Source organism: Pelobates fuscus, chromosome 3 (assembly GCF_036172605.1).
Source record: "Pelobates fuscus isolate aPelFus1 chromosome 3, aPelFus1.pri, whole genome shotgun sequence".
Classification (NCBI taxonomy): Eukaryota; Metazoa; Chordata; class Amphibia; order Anura; family Pelobatidae; genus Pelobates; species Pelobates fuscus.
Window position 1 is genome coordinate 391,914,895 of NC_086319.1, and position 18,596 is coordinate 391,933,490.

At 41.1% G+C, this 18,596-nt stretch overlaps 1 protein-coding gene across 7 annotated transcripts in view; it reads left to right on the forward strand.

The window, feature by feature from the left end:
* Positions 1 to 18,596, forward strand: part of PER1 (period circadian regulator 1) — a 34,250-nt gene that overhangs the window by 11,304 nt on the left and 4,350 nt on the right. For 2 of the 7 annotated variants that reach the window (XM_063449686.1, XM_063449691.1), the window contains exons 1-16: positions 5,479 to 5,588; positions 9,478 to 9,770; positions 9,931 to 10,029; positions 10,594 to 10,748; positions 10,884 to 11,005; positions 11,641 to 11,842; positions 11,968 to 12,019; positions 13,578 to 13,720; positions 14,215 to 14,293; positions 14,515 to 14,621; positions 15,375 to 15,528; positions 15,895 to 16,003; positions 16,538 to 16,669; positions 17,796 to 17,907; positions 18,007 to 18,160; positions 18,430 to 18,545. In XM_063449686.1, coding sequence (XP_063305756.1) covers positions 9,541 to 9,770; positions 9,931 to 10,029; positions 10,594 to 10,748; positions 10,884 to 11,005; positions 11,641 to 11,842; positions 11,968 to 12,019; positions 13,578 to 13,720; positions 14,215 to 14,293; positions 14,515 to 14,621; positions 15,375 to 15,528; positions 15,895 to 16,003; positions 16,538 to 16,669; positions 17,796 to 17,907; positions 18,007 to 18,160; positions 18,430 to 18,545 — 1,966 coding nt within the window. In that variant the 5' untranslated portion in view covers positions 5,479 to 5,588; positions 9,478 to 9,540. Of the gene's footprint in view, positions 1 to 4,972; positions 4,992 to 5,478; positions 5,589 to 9,477; positions 9,771 to 9,930; positions 10,030 to 10,593; positions 10,749 to 10,883; positions 11,006 to 11,640; positions 11,843 to 11,967; positions 12,020 to 13,577; positions 13,721 to 14,214; positions 14,294 to 14,514; positions 14,622 to 15,374; positions 15,529 to 15,894; positions 16,004 to 16,537; positions 16,670 to 17,795; positions 17,908 to 18,006; positions 18,161 to 18,429; positions 18,546 to 18,596 lie in introns of those variants that run through there. The other 5 variants (XM_063449690.1, XM_063449692.1, XM_063449688.1 and 2 more) reach the window with 3 other exon arrangements.

The window sequence follows — 18,596 nt, forward strand, 5'->3', positions numbered from 1 at the left end:
GAGAGATACTTGTGTAGCAAATAATGGAAAGAGAAGGGGACAACTTCAGACTCTTCGTAGCTCCAGAACATTCAGCGCGTGTAATAATTATAAATATATAGTTGAAAAGGTCACCGGATCGAAGAAGACATGATGCTCACAGCGTGAAAGCCATAAAGAGCACAGAAAGCTCTTTTTTCCTGCGTGACTGAACGAGCTATCAATAAATAAAGGTGATTATCAGATATTGATACCAGAGAACTGAAAGCCTTCGAGGAAAACTGTCACCTCAATGCTATCTTGTACTATAATGATCTTTTCATCAAGTTTTGAAACAAAAAGGAGTCTTTGCTAAATTAAGTATAGGTAAAAGAAATGAGAAAAACGAATCCCTTCCTTTAGTATATGACCGGATCTTTCAGCCTGTGTCAGATTGTTTTAATTTGACAGTAAGTCTCATCATATTGTCCCTGCACTGCGCAGGGAGTGAAGCAGGGAAGACCATAGACGCTATATAGAGTTCTTCAAACGCTGTCTGACCCAAGGTGCATGTAAATGGCTGACGGATTCTGTCCTGTACTAAATGTAGTTTTTTTTTGTTTTTTTTTTACATATACTCCCTTTAGCACAGATTCCATTTCCTTTCAAAACTTAATGAAAGGGTCGTTTTATTAAAAAATAGTGTTGAGGTGACAGTTGTCCTCTTGTAATTTGTGAGGAACAAATGTTTTCTTAAACGTTTCACTTAAAGTACATCTAGACTATCTTCAAATGCAGCTGAGAACGTCTCTTCAGGTGAACCTACTAGGTCAGCTTCAGTTCATAAATTGAGGTCAGTTTAATTTCAAGTATGCATACTTAGGTTGGCTTGCTCGTACATATGTATTGGTGTGTCAGGTAGACCTATTGCTGGTTGGACTGCTAACCTCCGCTTCAGGTCGAGTTACTATTTAAAGGGTACCAACCGCCCCTGACTGTTGGAATTTCACTGAAATTGACATTTCTTGACACTGTTAATGCCGTCAAGAAGGGTCAATCCTCCTTTATCTATGGTGGTCTCTCAGGACCTTCCGTAGACATCTCTGCTTTTCTCTCAGCAGTGATGTCAACTCCTGGCAGTCTGCAGTCTCGCTGCTCAATTCCCTGCCGTTTAGGAGTTAAATCACTTTGTAGCCCTGAGAACACCTCTCTGCATGTGACTTACACTGCTTTCCTAATCACTTCCTGTAAAGTAAGATCTAATGTTTAAACTTCCTTAATTGCACATTATTTTAATTTAGAATTTCTTATCTCCTGCTCTGTCAATATCCTTTTGAATCCCGCAGGAGCCTTTTGTCTTTGATTCAAGTTCAATTTAGAGAGCAGGAGGTATAAACTTCTAAAGCAAGTTAACATCTGATTAAAAATTAAACACTTTTGTTTTCATGCAGGCTGTGTCAGTTAGAGCCAGGGGAGGTGTGGTTAGGGCTGCATAAACAGAAACAAAAGTGGTTTAACTCCTAAATAGCAGATAATTGAGCAGTGAGGCAGGGGCATGATCTATACACCAAAACTGCTTCATTTAGCTAAATCTGTTCTTGTACCTATAGAGTCCCTTTAAAAATATTACATTTATTTAAAGTATTCCATTCATGGTTTAGTGTTATTTTAAAACTGTAATAAAGCAGAGTTTATAAGTAGACAATTTGATTCGTACCTCCTGATTCTGTCAATTTCTTGTTGGTGTGACTTCCATTTTCACACACACACACACACTTAAAAAAACACAAAAGAGCTAAGGTAAAGCCAACCTTCAGTTTCTACAAAATATTTGCGAATGACACGATTTTCACACAGGGTACATGTTTGGATAATTCGAAACAGATTTAATTTTTGGTTTCTGCAGCTTCCTGTGGTGCTTGTTGAGAAAATAATATTTCTTCAAAATTTCCAGTTTTTTTAATGCAATTTTTTGTTGCTCTGCTAATGTGGTAATTTTTGTTTTTCTCTTTTAGCGCAGTGTTAGTCTATTTAAAGGAACCCTGTGATGTCAAAGTGAATATATTTGTTTTTCACGTCAGTGTGTCCCTTATATTGTTCAGAATACTGTACCGCCTCACTTGCTGTAAACAAATTGTTACAAATTATCATAAAACATGTAGGACAGTCTCCTCTCTGCAGTCACTCTGCGTTCGGTGCAGTTAATCAGTTTTGATGATTTTTGTATTTGTCCAATCCAATGCTTCTCATAAGGAAGCATTGGGAAAATGGGGGATATGTGCGGCCATCACACTAATTCGTCATCGCAATGCTTCGCGTTGGGAAACGTTTAATCAATTGCTTCTCATAGAATCCAGTGTTTGTCTAAGAGATGCACTGAATGTGTTTGGGGGTTTAATGCAGTGCTTAAACAAAAATTGAAGGTCTTCAATGAGGAAGTGCCTCTGAGATTCATTAGAAACCTGTTCTCTGATAAGTAAAAATATTGCCATTTCCCAGACATGGCAATGTTTTACATTGTCATATTAAAAGGGGCAGCGGCATTTTCTCCGGAGGACCTAACCTGCATAGATAGGTTACTGGGTGGTTGGATTTTAGGGCGTTTGGTCTAGTAGTGTCTGCTAGGGCCAGGCAAGAGCCACAGCAAGGTAGTTAGAAGTATTTTCCGCTGTTTATTGTAGTGATATTGTTTTCTTCACTGTAACAGAAAGCACCTGTGCCACTGGGTTTTGTGCCAAATTTATTGTAATATTAAAGTGACACTATAGTCATCAGAACAACTACAGCTTATTGTATTTATTTGTTCTGGTGAGTAGAATCATTACCTTCAGACTTTTAGCTGTAAACACTGTCTTTTCAGATAAATACAGTGTTCACATTACAGCCTAGTGATACCTCCACTGGCCACTCCTTAGATGGGTACTAGAGGTGCTTCCTGTGGCAGTGCTGCAGAGTGTGACTGACATTCTCTGTCTCCACCCTCTGCATGGAGACACTGAACTTTCCTCACAGAGATGCATTGATTCAATTAATCTGTGTAATGAGATGCTGATTGGCCAGGGCTATGTTTGACTTGTGCTGGCTCTGCCCCTGATCTACCTCCTTGACAGTCTCAGCCAATCATATGGGGAAGCATTGTTATTGGCTCAGACCACCACTTTTGATGATGTCAGCAGGCAGGTCAAAGGGAAACAGGGGCAGAGCCAGCAGCTGCAGACTTGCATACAAGTAAGATTTTACTATTTTTAGGGAGGCAAGGGTGGGCAGGGGGGTTAGATGGTAATTTAAACACTATAGGGTTAGGAATACATGTTTGTGGTCTGACCCTATAGTGTTCCTTTAAGTATATTACATGTGAAGAGTGGGCCACTGACTTCATTTTCAAATTCAAGAATGACTCAACACGTTAATGCAATGCATGTAATCTAGATCCATGTTAGGGGAACGCTCCAAGCATTATAACCACTATAGCTTGCTGTAGTGGTTATGGTACCAGGAGTGCCCTTATGCCCCCCATTGTACCAGGAGTGCCCTCATGCCCCCCAGCTTGAGTTCTGAGTGGGGACCCACCGAAGGGCAGGCTATTTCAGCTGCTGTCCGTTCTCAGAATACTCTTGCGACCCGTTTTTTGCTCCCCAGTGCGAAAAAAGGTTCCAACCATTTCTGATGCAAGTTCTGAAAGATTCTTATTTAAATTCTTCTTATTTTCCTGTTGTGAGTTGAAATGAAGTGCTGTTACTCTGATGAGATGGAGAACCCCCTCGTTGCATAATGTGGTCCCTGAAGAGTGGTTACGTATTGCTTGCCTTTGTACTGGATGGCATTGTCTGCTGGTTTGTGATGGGGTGGATATATAATCCAAGATTGAGAGATAATGCCATCTCTTATCTCTGGGTGTCTCTTCTCGCTCTGTTTGCTTTTTTCCTGCAATCTGTCTTGCTGTCCCTCAGCCCCCCCCCGCACCCCTTACACTCACACAGCCTTGCACACCTTTACATAATATGATTTTATATAAGCCGCTGTCTCTCTCCGGAGGTGGGAGAGTCTCTCTGTTTTATGTAAGGGTCGAAACCTGATAGGATTCCCAGAGCTGGGGACAATCTGAGTTATAGATGCTGAAATGTCATCGGAGCAAAGGATGGCGGTGTTACCTGCACTCTCATGGATTTAATCCCGGTATTGGCAATTGTGGAGAATTTACACAAGAAATGTCAACGATACGCCGAATTAATAAAACTACAAATAGTGTTTTTTCACTTCACCTATTTGGGTCTAAAATTCCTTAAATTTATTTCTTAATAATGTTACCTGTAATTAACCCCTTGCTTAATCCTTCCACATAGCGCGCGTATTATTTTACATTTTAATTCTTTGTGTTCCCCTTAATAAAGCATCTAATATAGATCTGTATTTTGCATTGCAATAAATTTAGCTTTTTTTTTTTCGTTCTTTTCTTTCTTTACATTTTCAATTATTCTCTTCTCCATTCCCGCGTTCCATCTCTCTGTCTCGCTCTTCCCCGTCTACGTTTGCATTTGCTTTTTAATAGTACACTATGTCCTTGGCACACTCTCTATTTGTCTGTCTGCCCCTGGGTGTGTCCGTAAACTTGGCAAGAAAGGAGTTAAGAATAGCTTTCTCTCTCTAAGCATAGAAGGGGGGGTGTCTGAGAAAACAGAATCTGTTTACATACTTTGTAGATTTAAAGGGGTTAAAGGAATTGTGATATCTAGGACTCTCGTGCTTAACCCTTTGCGTATTGGCTACATTTTGTAGATAATTAAATCAAAAACATGTAGAAAAAAAGAGAACACTCATCGAAATTGTTCAGCAGAAGTTTGGCAGTATGGGGTTAAAAGCTCTACATTTAGGGAAAGATTTTAGGGGGTGAGAGCAGGTTGGTGGGAGGATGAGATATCAGAGTAAGCATTACAGCATGTTTCGTGACTTTGGAAGGAATATGGTTAAACAAATAATGTCCAGCAGATCTCTGGCATGTAAGAGGTTAATGGGAGTTCTCTGGCAGGTTGCAGGTAAGATAGGGAGACTCTGGTGAAGAAGGAGAGATGGTCAGTGTGTATAAGAGAGAGATATTCTGCAGATATGAAAATCTGGACCATTCTTATAGGTGATATGTAAAGGGTGCAATGTGGTTACCTTGCTGTGAGGCTCATTGGCTGGGCAGGCATTAATTAATGTATTAAGGAAGTCTCCAGAATTTCTGTAAATGTTTATCAGAAAGACATTAAAGTAAAAAAGGGAGCTGGAGGTTTTGGACGCACTCTGTTACTTGAACAATATATGTAGGTCGCTGGGAAAAGGAGGGTTAATCCCTGACAGCCACATGTTCTGTATTTGCATATTGTACATGAGATGCTGCCTGATTGGCCAGTCTCCAGTTTCCAATCAGAGAGCAGGGGTGGGGGGAGAAGCAGCACTGGGATCCACGTGTGGGGCATAACTCCACAGGGTGGCTCAGTGACATCACAGCCTTGGTGGCCAATGGCAAGCTGGGATGGGAGGGTAAAGCAGCGGGGATCAGAGCTGAGCTGGTAGACTGAGAGAGAATAGGATCGAGGACGGCTTGCCATAGAAAGGAGAGCGATACTCCGGAGGATGAGACAGACAAGGTGAGAAAAGAGGGTACCCAAAGAGATGTCTGGGCTGGGGTCTCAGTCATACGGGAGATGGAGGGGATTTTAGTAGCTATTTATACCTGGTATCTTAATGAACAACTCCGACTGAGACAGCTGTCAACTTTCCAGTCCCTGACACAGCTGTGCATCCCCCCTGAAAAGAGACAGCTGTGTACCACCCCTGAAAAGAGACAGCTGTGTACCACCCCTGAAAAGAGACAGCTGTGCATCCCCCTGAAAAGACACAGCTATGCATCCCCTTGAAAAGAGACAGCTGGGTACCACCCTTGAAAAGAGAGATATCTGTACATTCCCTCTGAAAAGAGACAGATGTGCACCACCTTTGAAAAGAGACATGTGCTTCTCTTAATAAAAAGAGCGCTGTGCAGCCCATTGAAAAAAGAGACCGCTGTGTACCCAGCTGTAAAGAGACAGCTGTGTACTAGGATTGAAAGAGAGACAGCTGTGTACCCGGCTGCATGTATACCTATAGTGTAGAGTAAGGATTCTCTAGATTAACCTGTGTGCCCATCTTATTGAGAAGTAGCTGTCTCTTCTATGTGAGCGAAGTGTTAATATTCCCCTTGGTATTGAGATAGGGCTCTGTGATAGTCTGTTCCATATCTTTGTATTCACCAGGAATTTAGCTATCTGTGTACCTGTAGCCAGAGATGACTACCCTCTATCCCCTCCCCCAGCTAATGAGCAATACCTGTAATAAGAGGACAGTGTGTTCCTCTCGCTCGCTACGTGCTTGGCTCACATACAGTTTTTAGTAAACTGGTTTAGCCTGTGGTTTCTGAGTTTGAGAAATAAGAGGGAGGGGCTTGGTTTATAAAATGGTAGGGGCTTGATATGAGGAGGCGTGATAAATGGGTCGGTGTGAAAGTTGGTTTTAACTATAAAAGTAAGAATAAAGTGTGTGTGTATATATATATTGTACATAATCCTGTTGCAATGGGCTCTTATGTCATATCAGAGTGCACACTTAGTGGCTTATGGCATATCCCAGGACCGTCTCTGCATAATTACTCTTAAATGCTAGAATTGCTGGCCCCAACCACCTTCGCAGGCTTTCAGGAGCTTATACACAGTTTACAGAAATACAGAGCACACTGCAACGCTGTGCGTGATAAAGGTTTCACGTATTACAAACAAGCTGCCCCTATGACATGTCCCCAAGACCTGCAAGAACCTTCTCCCCACATGCATGTGTATGTTTGTACAAGCACGGCACTTACTGCATCTCCCCAGTGCTAGAATATAACCTTTAACATGCTCAGTACACCGGTTGGTGTTTTATAAATAAAATATACCCACTGTACCCACTGCACTTCCCTCTACTGTAAATTGTAAAGTGCCAAGTCCACCTGTTAGCTCTATATTTAACCCCTTAAGGACCAAGCTTCTGGAATAAAAGGGAATCATGACATGTCACACATGTCGTGTCCTTAAGGGGTTAAAATGACATACATACACTGTATACCCACTACTTTTGGTCCAGTTTTGTTGGAGTTCAGGGTCAGGGTAGCAGTAAACCCCCTATTATTAAATGGTTACTCCAGGCACCACGACCAGTTTAGTGATTTGAAGTGGTCATAGTGCCTGGAGTCTGTATGTATGTAGTCGTACTGAAATGCTGCACGTACAGATTTAACACCTCTTGGGGTGTCACCAGGTTGGCTGTAGTGGTTATCATGCTTGTGCAGTGGTTATGGTTATGATATTTGGAGTAACCCTTTCAATAATTACCTGAATTGAATGCTGGGAAATGTATTGTGCAGATATACCAGACAAGGATTAAGATACCCTAGGCAGACTTCGAGCCCACCCTTCGGAATAGGGATGGTGTCTTAAGTTTCCTTGTGATTAATTCAGGCCCGAGATATCCTGTATGGCTTTACTTCCATGGCTATGGCAATACAGTGAGTACTTTGATTATATATTGGTTACATATCTACATCAGTGCCCCGTGTTGATTAGCTGTCTTGGAAGGATTAGATCTCCGAGGCCAGATTCGGGATCGTGGTATGAATAGTTGAATCATTGGTTATGGATTTGCTGTTGGAAGCTGGTGGTGAATTTAATGTGCTGATTTTCTGTATAGTCTCCCCTTGGTCGGTCTCTGATTTTCTGTCGTTGTCATGGTGAAGAGAAATTGTGCGAGTAGTTGCTATGGTGACAGACGTAAAATCCTTCCAAGTTGAATATTGATACAATTTACATGACATTATTAAATAAGCCGTTGTAGTTAAAGGACGACACAGAATTTAGAAATACATTGTAATGTCCAAAAAATATCAGACTTAATAATTTATAAATAACACAATTATGAGTGTATTCAGTCAACCTGTCATTGTAGAGAATTGACAAGGCAATTGCTAATTGTGGGACAGAATTACCAAATTTGAAAATATGCTGACCTGGAGATTTTTTCAGCTATGCTGCTATGGCCCAAATTGTAAAATTCCCCTGTCATTTATCATTGCTCCATAATTTCTACAAGTCAATAAACCCCTTCATTTGTACAGCCGATATAATCCGTAATCCGTGCTAGCTAAAATGTAAGCATATTTTTGGGCCACCATTTATTTGAAAATGCGCATCATGTTTGTCAGGTTTAGGGTAGCCGCCCACCGTAACTAACATTCTGTAGCAGCCCCTACTTTTGCTGGAATACAGTATTATTTGTATGTTTTGTTTGATACATTGTATTATAATTGAAGAATGATCAGATATTCCTTCTATCGCCATGTTCAGAACTGGGTTTTAACAAAAATAATTAACACAGTAGCGTAAACACCATAACCACCACACCCAGTTAAATGTACCAAAACCTTTAAAGAGGTTTAACACTTACCTTGGTCCTCCTTTGTCCAGACGCTTCTTCTAGTCTCACAAATGGCAATGCTTACATTTGTCATAGAGCAGACACAGGGCTTTGCAATAAAAATCACTACATCAAAATGTGGTAGTTTTGGTGTGTAGAGTGTTCCTTTAAGATATCCTTTAAATACATTTTTGCTGATTTTCATAGAGCAATGTATAGGCTAAATTTATATAACTCATTATTGGAAGTCACACCTGCCATCTGAGGCTGATGTCTATATTAATGATTGATTGTATAGCTCACCCAGGCAATCTGTGTCTGACATTGTTATGACTGGTATTTGTTTAGAAGTGTCTCCTGTCTCTGGTGTTGTTATTCTTATCTCGGTGTGACTTACCAAGGTTCCTTCCTACAAGGCAAGGCTTTTATGTTATAAGAAATGTAAATTGCAGGGCTGCACAGAACACAATCTGCCCTGTAAGATGCCCTTACAAAAAGGAGAATTTATTCCATATACCACACCTGTAGGAATTACTGTGTGTACATAGTGGTATATCCCTATGGGGATCACTGACACCCTGCTGTCACTGTGTTATATAGGAGGGTCTTTCTAATATGATATACCGTATCTCTGTATATATGATTCCCATATATATATTGAGCATTTATATATATTCAGTAGGCTATATTATATATATATATATTATTCTTTGTTAATTAGAAAGTTGGAATATCTGAAATTTTTTGACTTTCAAGTACAAAGCAATAATGCCCGTGGTGAGTGACTGATTACTTATTTAAAAGAAACATTTTCTAGTACGTATTATTTCAAAGTTTTGATTTTCTACCTTTCACGTGATTCCCTTCTGTTCCTCGTATCAACCTTTTCTTTACTGACCTGTCTGCAAATCTGATTTTGAGAGGGTTTAGATGTCAGGGTAAATTTCCTTCTTAGATAATTCTAGTCGGCATTGATGGTTTGATGTGGATGCCAAACATTCCTTGTTTGTTATTTGTGAATTTAAAACCTTGTTAATTTTATCCTCCCTTTAGAACGTCTTCATTCAACACTTATCCTTTGGTTCTAAACGCCACTGATTGGCCAAGACGCTAGGGATGAATGGTGGTTGTGAGCCACCACCCCCTCTTGGGGAGAGAGGGAGAAGAACGCGAGCCTCTCGGGAAATGGAGGGAACCCAGCAGGATGAGACAGACACCAATAGCCATGGCTCCAGCGGCAATGAGTCAAATGGCAACGAATCTCGCAATAGCCGGAGCTCTCACAGCAGCACCAGTGGAAACGGGAAGGACTCTGCCATGTTGGAAGCAACAGAGAGCAGCAAAAGGTGAACGGTGGGAGAGTAATGACCATGTGGTATAGCTAAGGAAGTGGGGGGGATCAAGGAAACAGGTTAATGGCGAAAAGAATATATATTTATTTATTAATTAAAGACTTGTTTTTTTCTACATCAATCGATAACAATGTTTATTTTTCTTTTGTTATAGCACAAACTCAAATAGTCCCTCGCCCCCCAGTAGCTCCATTGCTTACAGCCTCCTGAGTGCAAGCTCTGAGCAGGACAACCCTTCAACAAGTGGCTGCAGGTAATTTCTGTCCCTCTCAAATCCTCTACGTCCATTCCAACACCAGTCCACCAAATCACCTCAATTACCTTCTTACTCAAAGACCAAAATACTTCACCTTACCTACTCACTCCCTCACCCACTCCAGTTATGCAAAAATATGTATAAGAGATGTAAAAAGTACATAAGGGATGTGTAGAGAAATGTCCCAGATGTCATCACGCAGACACTACACATTTGATGAAAACACTGCTTTATTCCATGCAAGGCTTTTTAGTCATAAAATTACATTGCAGCATTGTTCCTTATAATATAATAAGGACTTAATAAGGACTAAAAATAATACAGCATAATTGTTAAGTTGTGTGAGACAAGGATGGAAGTTTTCTATCTTTCTATCTTCCGATAAAATATTTATTAATATATGTTTTCACATATCTTACGGTATTCTGTTGCTCTTGAAATTTTTAATTTTCTCTATTTTTGTTTTAGTTTTTATTTCCTCCTATTTAATTTTTCTCTCCACTATAATGCGTGGAAATTACATTTTTTTTATTTTTTATTTTTTAACCATGCATCTTGCAGTAGTGAACAGTCAGCTCGTGAGAAGAATCAGAAAGAGCTGATGAAGGCCTTAAAGGAACTGAAGATTCGTCTCCCGTCAGAGAAGAGAGGAAAGGGAAAATCCGGGACGCTTGCCACCTTGCAATATGCCTTATCTTGTGTCAAGCAAGTACGAGGTGAGCAGCACAGAGCGGGTATACCTTCTTAAATGACCCCACGGAGAAAATAACTTTCATTTCTTAACAATTTTTAAATAGACCACATTCATATTTTTCTCTTTACTGAGCTTATTTCCCTCTTTGGTCTCTCAGCCAACCAGGAGTACTACCAGCAATGGACTATCGATGAGTCTCAGCCTTGTGGTCTCGACATGTCCAGTTTTACTATTGATGAAGTAGAGAGCATCACTTCGGAGTACACTCTAAAAAACCCGGTAAGTTATCTGTAATACATGCAGGACCTCCGGGGCAGCTTTTTTAACAGTATCTTCCTTCTTCAAAAATGAATTTCTATTTCCTTTATACATAAAGGGACACCCCCAATCCTCACCATAAAATTCAGTAGATCTGAAGTGAACTCTCACCAATTATTTTTTTACAAAGCAATATTTAGACAACATCTGTTTATTTTTGATGGAAGCAATAAATAAAATGGAAAGGCTCCAAACATGAACCCATTGCACAGCGCTGCGGAATTTGTTTGCACATTATAAAAAATAATAATAATAATAATAAATCAGGAAGCGGCTGAAAAGCTTTATATGAGAGCTCTGTATGTTTCCCAATAAGAACTGTATAGACTGAGCAATGTATCACTGTATATCAGTAAGGGGCCTCAGTGCCCACTCACTTTGGTTATGAAGTCATGTAAACATTGACATGAAGGGCTGTCCACAGGTCCTACTTCTATTCTCACACATTGAGGTACCGGCAAACCTATTGTAGAATTGAAATGCAGTGGCTGTTGGGTTGGTCTTCAGAAACAGAGAAAGTTTATTATTTGCCCACCCCCCATTCTGACACAGCGCCCCCTAGTGCTTTGTTTTTTATATCTGTCTCTGTCTGTCAGGATACGTTCTCTGTTGCGGTCTCATTCATCACTGGCCGTATTGTGTACATCTCGGACCAGGCATCGCTCATTCTGCACTGCAAGAGAGATGTGTTTAAGGGAGCAATGTTCGCAGAGTTCCTTGCACCGCAGGATGTCAGTGTCTTTTATGGATCAACAGCACCTTATCACCTGCCATCATGGAGCAGCTGCACCTCTGGAGGTAAAATAGACAGACATGAAAATGTCTCTGTGCTTACAGTATGAGGAGAAGGAGCTATGGGTCTGTCCCTGCGCCTGCAAGGTAATCCATCACATCTAATGCTTTTCTTTCCTTATATTCTATAGAAACTACATCTATGGACTGCACTCAGGAGAAGTCTGTATTCTGCCGGATCAGGTGGGTATCGTAAGGGCAGAGGAAAAATATAGGGGTTTGCTTCTTACCACTACATGCAGAGAAAATATACCCCATATCTATCTATCTATCTATCTATCTATCTATCTATCTATCTATCTATCATTAGTATACACAGAGAGAGAACATACTGAGCTATCTATCATTAGTATACACAGAGAGAGAACATACTGAGCTATCTATCGCTGTATATACAGAGAGAGGACAGACTGAGCTATCTATCGCTGTATATACAGAGAGAGAACAGACTGAGCTATCTATCGCTGTATATACAGAGAGAGGACAGACTGAGCTATCTATCACTGTATATACAGAGAGAGGTCAGACTGAGCTGTCTATCACCTCTATATACACTGACCTAGCCTTTTATTTCATTGAGAAGGAAAGCCATATGACTGAGTTATAGCTGTACACAGAGAAGGGTTGAGTGAATCTATATTCTGTGTATAGTGATCAAACCGGCCAAATCAACCAGCTATCACCTGCATATAAAGAGCAACCTCGTGCTCCGGAAGACACCCTCCCCACCTCCTTTTTTTCTCACCTCACACAATTACATGGGCTCACACAGCTGTGACACAATAGGCCCTTTAATTAGCATACTGACACATCATGCGTCACTCACCCACACAACACCCGCACTCTGCAAAGTCCCTGCGTGTAACCCCATCACTGCCAACATTCTGTGTGCCGAGATTCCTTACACGGCTCTGCAGATTTATCCCTTATGCAGTGTAAAATAATATATACTGTCTGCGAGGTTTGGTATAAAAACATGAAGATGTAATATATTTAAAAAAAGAAATCGTAGAATTTGCTCTGTCAAACATACATAGCTTAAAGAAACTGAGAAATTCCGGGGGTTTATAAAAAATTCTTTTGCATGATACAAAAATATAATCGGATGTTATCATATCTATAATTATATAAATCAGTATAAAGACCGCAAAGAAAGAATTCTATATAGCAGTGAGGAAATAAACATTTTGTCAAGTTGTTTCAGACCTTTCTGAAGCATCATTGGAGATAATTGATAGGTATGGCTTTATAAATGAGCACACTGTAGACATAGGTAAACGAGAAAAAGAATAATATGCATGTGTCCACTCCAAAAACATTATCCGCTTTATGTTTACTAAAGACCAGTAAGTGGTTTGATCTATAGACACAGTATATAGTTGTCTAGTGCAGGGGTTCCCAACCCAGTCCTCAAGTACCCTGTTGTGTCTAAAAAACATTTTTTCTTCTTTTTCTAAAAACACCTTAGACACAACTGGTAATCCTTAAATCATGGACTGTTAGGGGGTACTTGAGGACTGGGTTGGGAACCACTGGTCTAGTTCATTATGAGAGGATCCCAAATATCATGTATACAATTTATGACCTCCCAAACACAACATCAATACACACTTTTCCCTATTTTTGACATTCTTAATGTTACCTTGCCAAGAGTCAACCACCTTCCAGTCAGGCCCCATTGCCCCACTGTTCTTGCTGTTGTCTCCCCGGCTCTGGTCTTATTGCAGGTGTGTGTTTTCAGTGGGGGCCGAGAGCGGGATTTGAACATCCGCTATCACCCATTCCGCCTCACCCCGTACCTGATGAAGGTGCGAGATTCGGACAGTGCGGAGGGTCAGCCCTGCTGCCTGCTTATCGCAGAGAAGATCCACTCTGGATACGAGGGTAAGAATGAGAGTATAATTATGAATGAAAATAAGCTGTGACTGTTTATAGATGTAACAGATCGATAGAATAGAGAAGGTAAAGATATTGAAGTGGTAATGAAAGCAGAATTTGGTTGAGAAGAAGGATATGGACATCAATATAGTTATAAAAATATCTCTTGGGGGTACAATGTCCTATATGTAAGGTTATATGCATGTAGTTATGGTATTTGAGGAAGCCCAAGTAATGTCCAGTTTTGTGTTGCTCCAAATGCTTGATATGAAATCTCTTTCCTGAAATGTCCATATCTTGATGGAACTTTGGTCAAGGCAGGGAACAGTCAACTGACATTAGCTACTTGTGCTAGCTCAGTTTCCATACTCTGGCCTGTGTCCGGGAAACCACCTAGAAGGGCTGAAGGACACAGCTTGAGAAGTATAGAAGAGGACTATAGCCATGACAGAAAGTGCTTGGTGTTACATCAAAACTGACCAGTATCTCTTATTCCTCAGCTCCTCGAATCCCCACAGATAAAAGAATTTTTACTACACGACACACACCAAGCTGTTTATTCCAAGAGGTGGATGAGAGGTGAGTTACATACGTTTCTAGACAAATTCTGTTCTTCTATCGCTCTATTTTTATATTTCTAAATTTGTTATACTTTACTTTTGCTCTTATCTATGTATCTGTTCTTCTGCTGTTTTTGTTACATTTTTTCTTCTTTGCTGTCTCTCACACTACCAGCCCTGAATGTCCCCTTGTGCCTCGTTACTTGCTAACTCTGTCTAATGTTGATCTTTTTGCTGTAGAGCCGTGCCTCTGCTGGGTTACCTCCCTCAGGACCTCATAGGCATGCCTGTCCTTTGTTTTGTTCACCCTGAGGACCGCCCTCTAATGCTGGCTATCCACAAGAAAGGTAAATAAGAGATTGACATAAAGTGGGATTGGGTTCATTTGGAAATAAATTGCTCCTCGGTTCTGGCCATTGGAGGAGACTGGAGAGATTACAATTGAGAGTTAGAGGATATTAAAATTTAGATATTGGGTGGAAAATTAGCAGAAAGAAATAAAACTTAGAAATACTTCCAAATATGTGCTATATTTTTCATATCGTGAGATCACTAAAAGCTTATGAAATAACGTTTTCAGTTTTTAAACAATTTTCCTGGGCAAATGCAGTTTCTATGTTCCAGAAATATGACTTTAACCCCTTAAGGGACCAAACTTCTGGAATAAAAGGGAATTATGACGTCACGCACGTCATGTGTCCTTAAGGGGTTAAAGGGACACTATAGTCACCAAAACAACTACAGCTTAATGTAGTTGTTCTGGTGAGTATAATCATTCCCTGCAGGCATTTTTATGCAAACCTTTACATTGCCCCTAGGGACACCCCTAAGTGGCCACTCCTCCGATGGTCACTGGAGGTGCTTCCTGGGGCAGTGCTGCACAGTAGGCAGCCCTGCCATTCAGCGTCTCCACGCTCTGCATGAAGACGCTGAATTTTCCTCATAGAGATGCATTGATTCAATGCATCTCTATGAGGAGGTGCTGATTGGCCAAAACAGTGTTTGGCCCCGCTCCATTGCTGATTTTATCCAATCCAATGCTTTCCCTGTGGGTTTTCTTATAATTTAATGTTTACCCTTTGGGCCTTTTTCACATTCAGTTCTACAACAAGCTGGGCAGCCCTTCGATCATTCCCCTATCCGCTTTTGTGCACGCTCTGGAGAATATGTGACGATTGACACCAGCTGGAGTAGTTTTGTGAACCCCTGGAGCCGGAAAGTGGCGTTTATATTGGGGAGACACAAAGTGCGCACGTAAGTACCTATATCTCACCAGTCATATTCTGTGTTCTTTTCCTCTTTTTCGAGAATTTCACACTTTATTTCATTTTTGGTTTTTCTCTATATGTCTTTTTTTGCTATCTTTCCTCGTTTTCTCTTTTCCATTTCCCAGTGCTTCATTTGTGTTGTGTTCTCTGTGCTTCCTTACCATTGGAACCGTGTGATGTAACCGCTTCACAGACTACACAGTATAACCTACCGTTGAACAGCGCTGCTGCGTTTGTCGATGCTTAATGATAACCCTCCCTCTACACTGTTTCTGTGAACATCTTGTCCTTGTTTGTCTTCGTGTTTTTATTGCTGCCTCTCTCGTAATGTACATTGACCCTTTATTCGCAGGAGTCCTCTTAATGAAGATATCTTCACTGCCCCCAAAGGGGCAGAGCTTAAATCTCTGGACCCCGACATCCAGGAATTGTCAGAGCAGATCCATCGGATACTTATACAGGTACTCAGCTGAGCAGGAACAACTAAATAAAGTGTTTAGGCAAAAATAACTTTCTCTGGGCACTGAAAATAAAAGAGAGTAATATAGTAGCCCTTTGTCTGAATAGGGTACCAACTACTTGTTTTAGGAATACCTAATGAATTACAGAAGACAAACTACACTCTATAAATGCTCAAGGCATCAAAGCCAACGAATGCACTCTGAAAATAAGTAAAACTTAAAGAAATAAAACCATTAGAATATAGCAGCTGTTAAACTTTAAACCTGTCTCTAAAATGCCCAATGTCTTTGTGTATAGAGCTAAAACAAACTAAATGATGAACGGAGGTGAAGTGAAAGCCAAATGCTAAATTATGCCTAATGGTAAATACAGTTAAAGTGAAGAATTACATTTTTTTTTAAAGTTTGTCCTAAAATCTGCGGTTTGGTACAAAATTCTAGGACATTTACTATTTAGAAAATACATCCTCTGTGAGTTTAAGGGAATTACTAGTCAGGGTGAATTAAATTAAAATATATTTTATGTTATTGTAGCCTGTGCATAATACAACATCTGGGGGAAATGGCAGTGGTGGAAGCAACATATCGCAAGAACCATTCCACTGCAATGGCTCTTCGAGTGACAGCAATGCAATGGTTACCGAGGAGGGGGCCGATCCTAAACCAGTAAGTTTTACAAACAATTGTGGACCTGGCAGTATGCCATTGATATAGAGAGCTATGAGTCTGCCCTTCCCTCTACAGGATGAGGCAGATATAGGGTGCTTTGAATTTATCCCTCTCCCTGCAGGGTGACACAGACAGAAGGAGCTATGAGTCTGTCCCTCCCCCTGCAGGGTGACACAGTGACACAGACAGAAGGAGCTATGAGTCTCTCCCTCCCCTTGCAGGGCGACACAGTGACACAGACAGAAGGAGCTATGAGTCTCTCCCTCCCCCTGCAGGGTGACACAGTGACACAGACAGAAGGAGCTATGAGTCTGTCCCTCCCACTGCAGGGTGACACAGTGACACAGACAGAAGGAGCTATGAGCCTGCCCCTCCCCCTGCAGGGTGACACAGTGACACAGACAGAAGGAGCTATGAGTCTGTCCCTCCCCCTGCAGGGTGACACAGTGACGCAGACAGAAGGAGCTATGAGTCTGTCCCTCCCCCTGCAGCGTGACACAGTGACACAGACAGAAGGAGCTATGAGTCTCTCCCTTCCCCTGTAGGGTGACATAGACAGAAGGAGCTATGGGTCTGTCCCTCCTCGTCAGGGTGACACAGAGAGCAGGAGCTATGAGTCTGTCCCTCCCCCTGCAGGGTGACATAGACAGAAGGAGCTATGAATCTCTCCCTCCCCCTGTAGGGTGACACAGACAGAAGGAGCTCTGAGTCTGTTCCTCCCCCTGTAGGGTGACATAGACATATGGTACTGTGAGTCTGTCACTCCCTTTAGAGGGTAACAGTAGCACAGACAGAAGGAAGTATGAGTCTGTCCCTCCAGCTGTAGTGTGACAAAGTCAGAAGGAGCAATACGTCTGTCCCTGCCCCTGTACAAACCAATAAATAGTATAGTTTAAAAAACATATACCACCAGGGGCGCCACAATCACACACGTGTGAATATATTTACCATATTGTAGACAAATATATTCATGTAAGGAGATAAAAACAATACAGTATATAGTGAAGTATTTAATTACACAAATAAAAATGATAAAAACAAATATGCACACTCACAAATATAGTGCCCCTGTAGACTGACACAAGGTGAAGGAGCTATGGAGTAACTATATCATTTTCTCCAGCAGATGACGTTTCAAGAGTTTTGTCAGAATGTCAACATGGTAAAGAATCAGGGTCAGCAGCTATTCCTGGGATCAAGAGCTATACGTACTCACCAGAGGGGACATTTCCAAGGTATGGTCCATGACCTTTCTTGGGATAAGACGGCATCCGGCATAGCGGATTTAAAAATGAATAGTTTCTATGTCTGATTTATACCTATCTACCTTACAGCTCTTGCATCTCGTCCAGCTCCCCACCAGGCTGTGGAGAGTACTCCCATGGAAGTAGCAACTCCTAGGATTCCGTGTGTTCCAGAAGAGCTGACACGGAAAGAGACCACAAACTATTCTTATCAGCAGATCAACTGCCTGGACAGCATTATCCGGTAAGAGTTATATCCTGCTCTATATGGCCCTTCCAAATATATCCATATTTTTTTCTATCTTTCCGGTAAACTACCCATAAACCAACTCAGCATAACTTAGCATAAAAATATTTTATATTTATTAACCCTTCAAAATATTTTACCATCTCTTAACCTTATCCTCTTTTTTTCCCTCTTCCCCTTCCAGTCCCATCTTGTCCCCTCCTTAGTATTTGACCTTTTCATGAATGTCTCTCTCTCTCTCTCTCTCTCTCTCTCTCACCATCTAGGTATTTAGAAAGCTGTAACCTCCCTGGCACAGTAAAACGGAAATGTGGCTCTTCGTCCTACACCTCATCCACATCTGAGGAGGAGAAACCTATAACGGGGGAGAGTGACAAGGAAGGTGAGGCTATACAGGTTCACTGAGAAATGTGAAGGGCCACCTTTAATAATT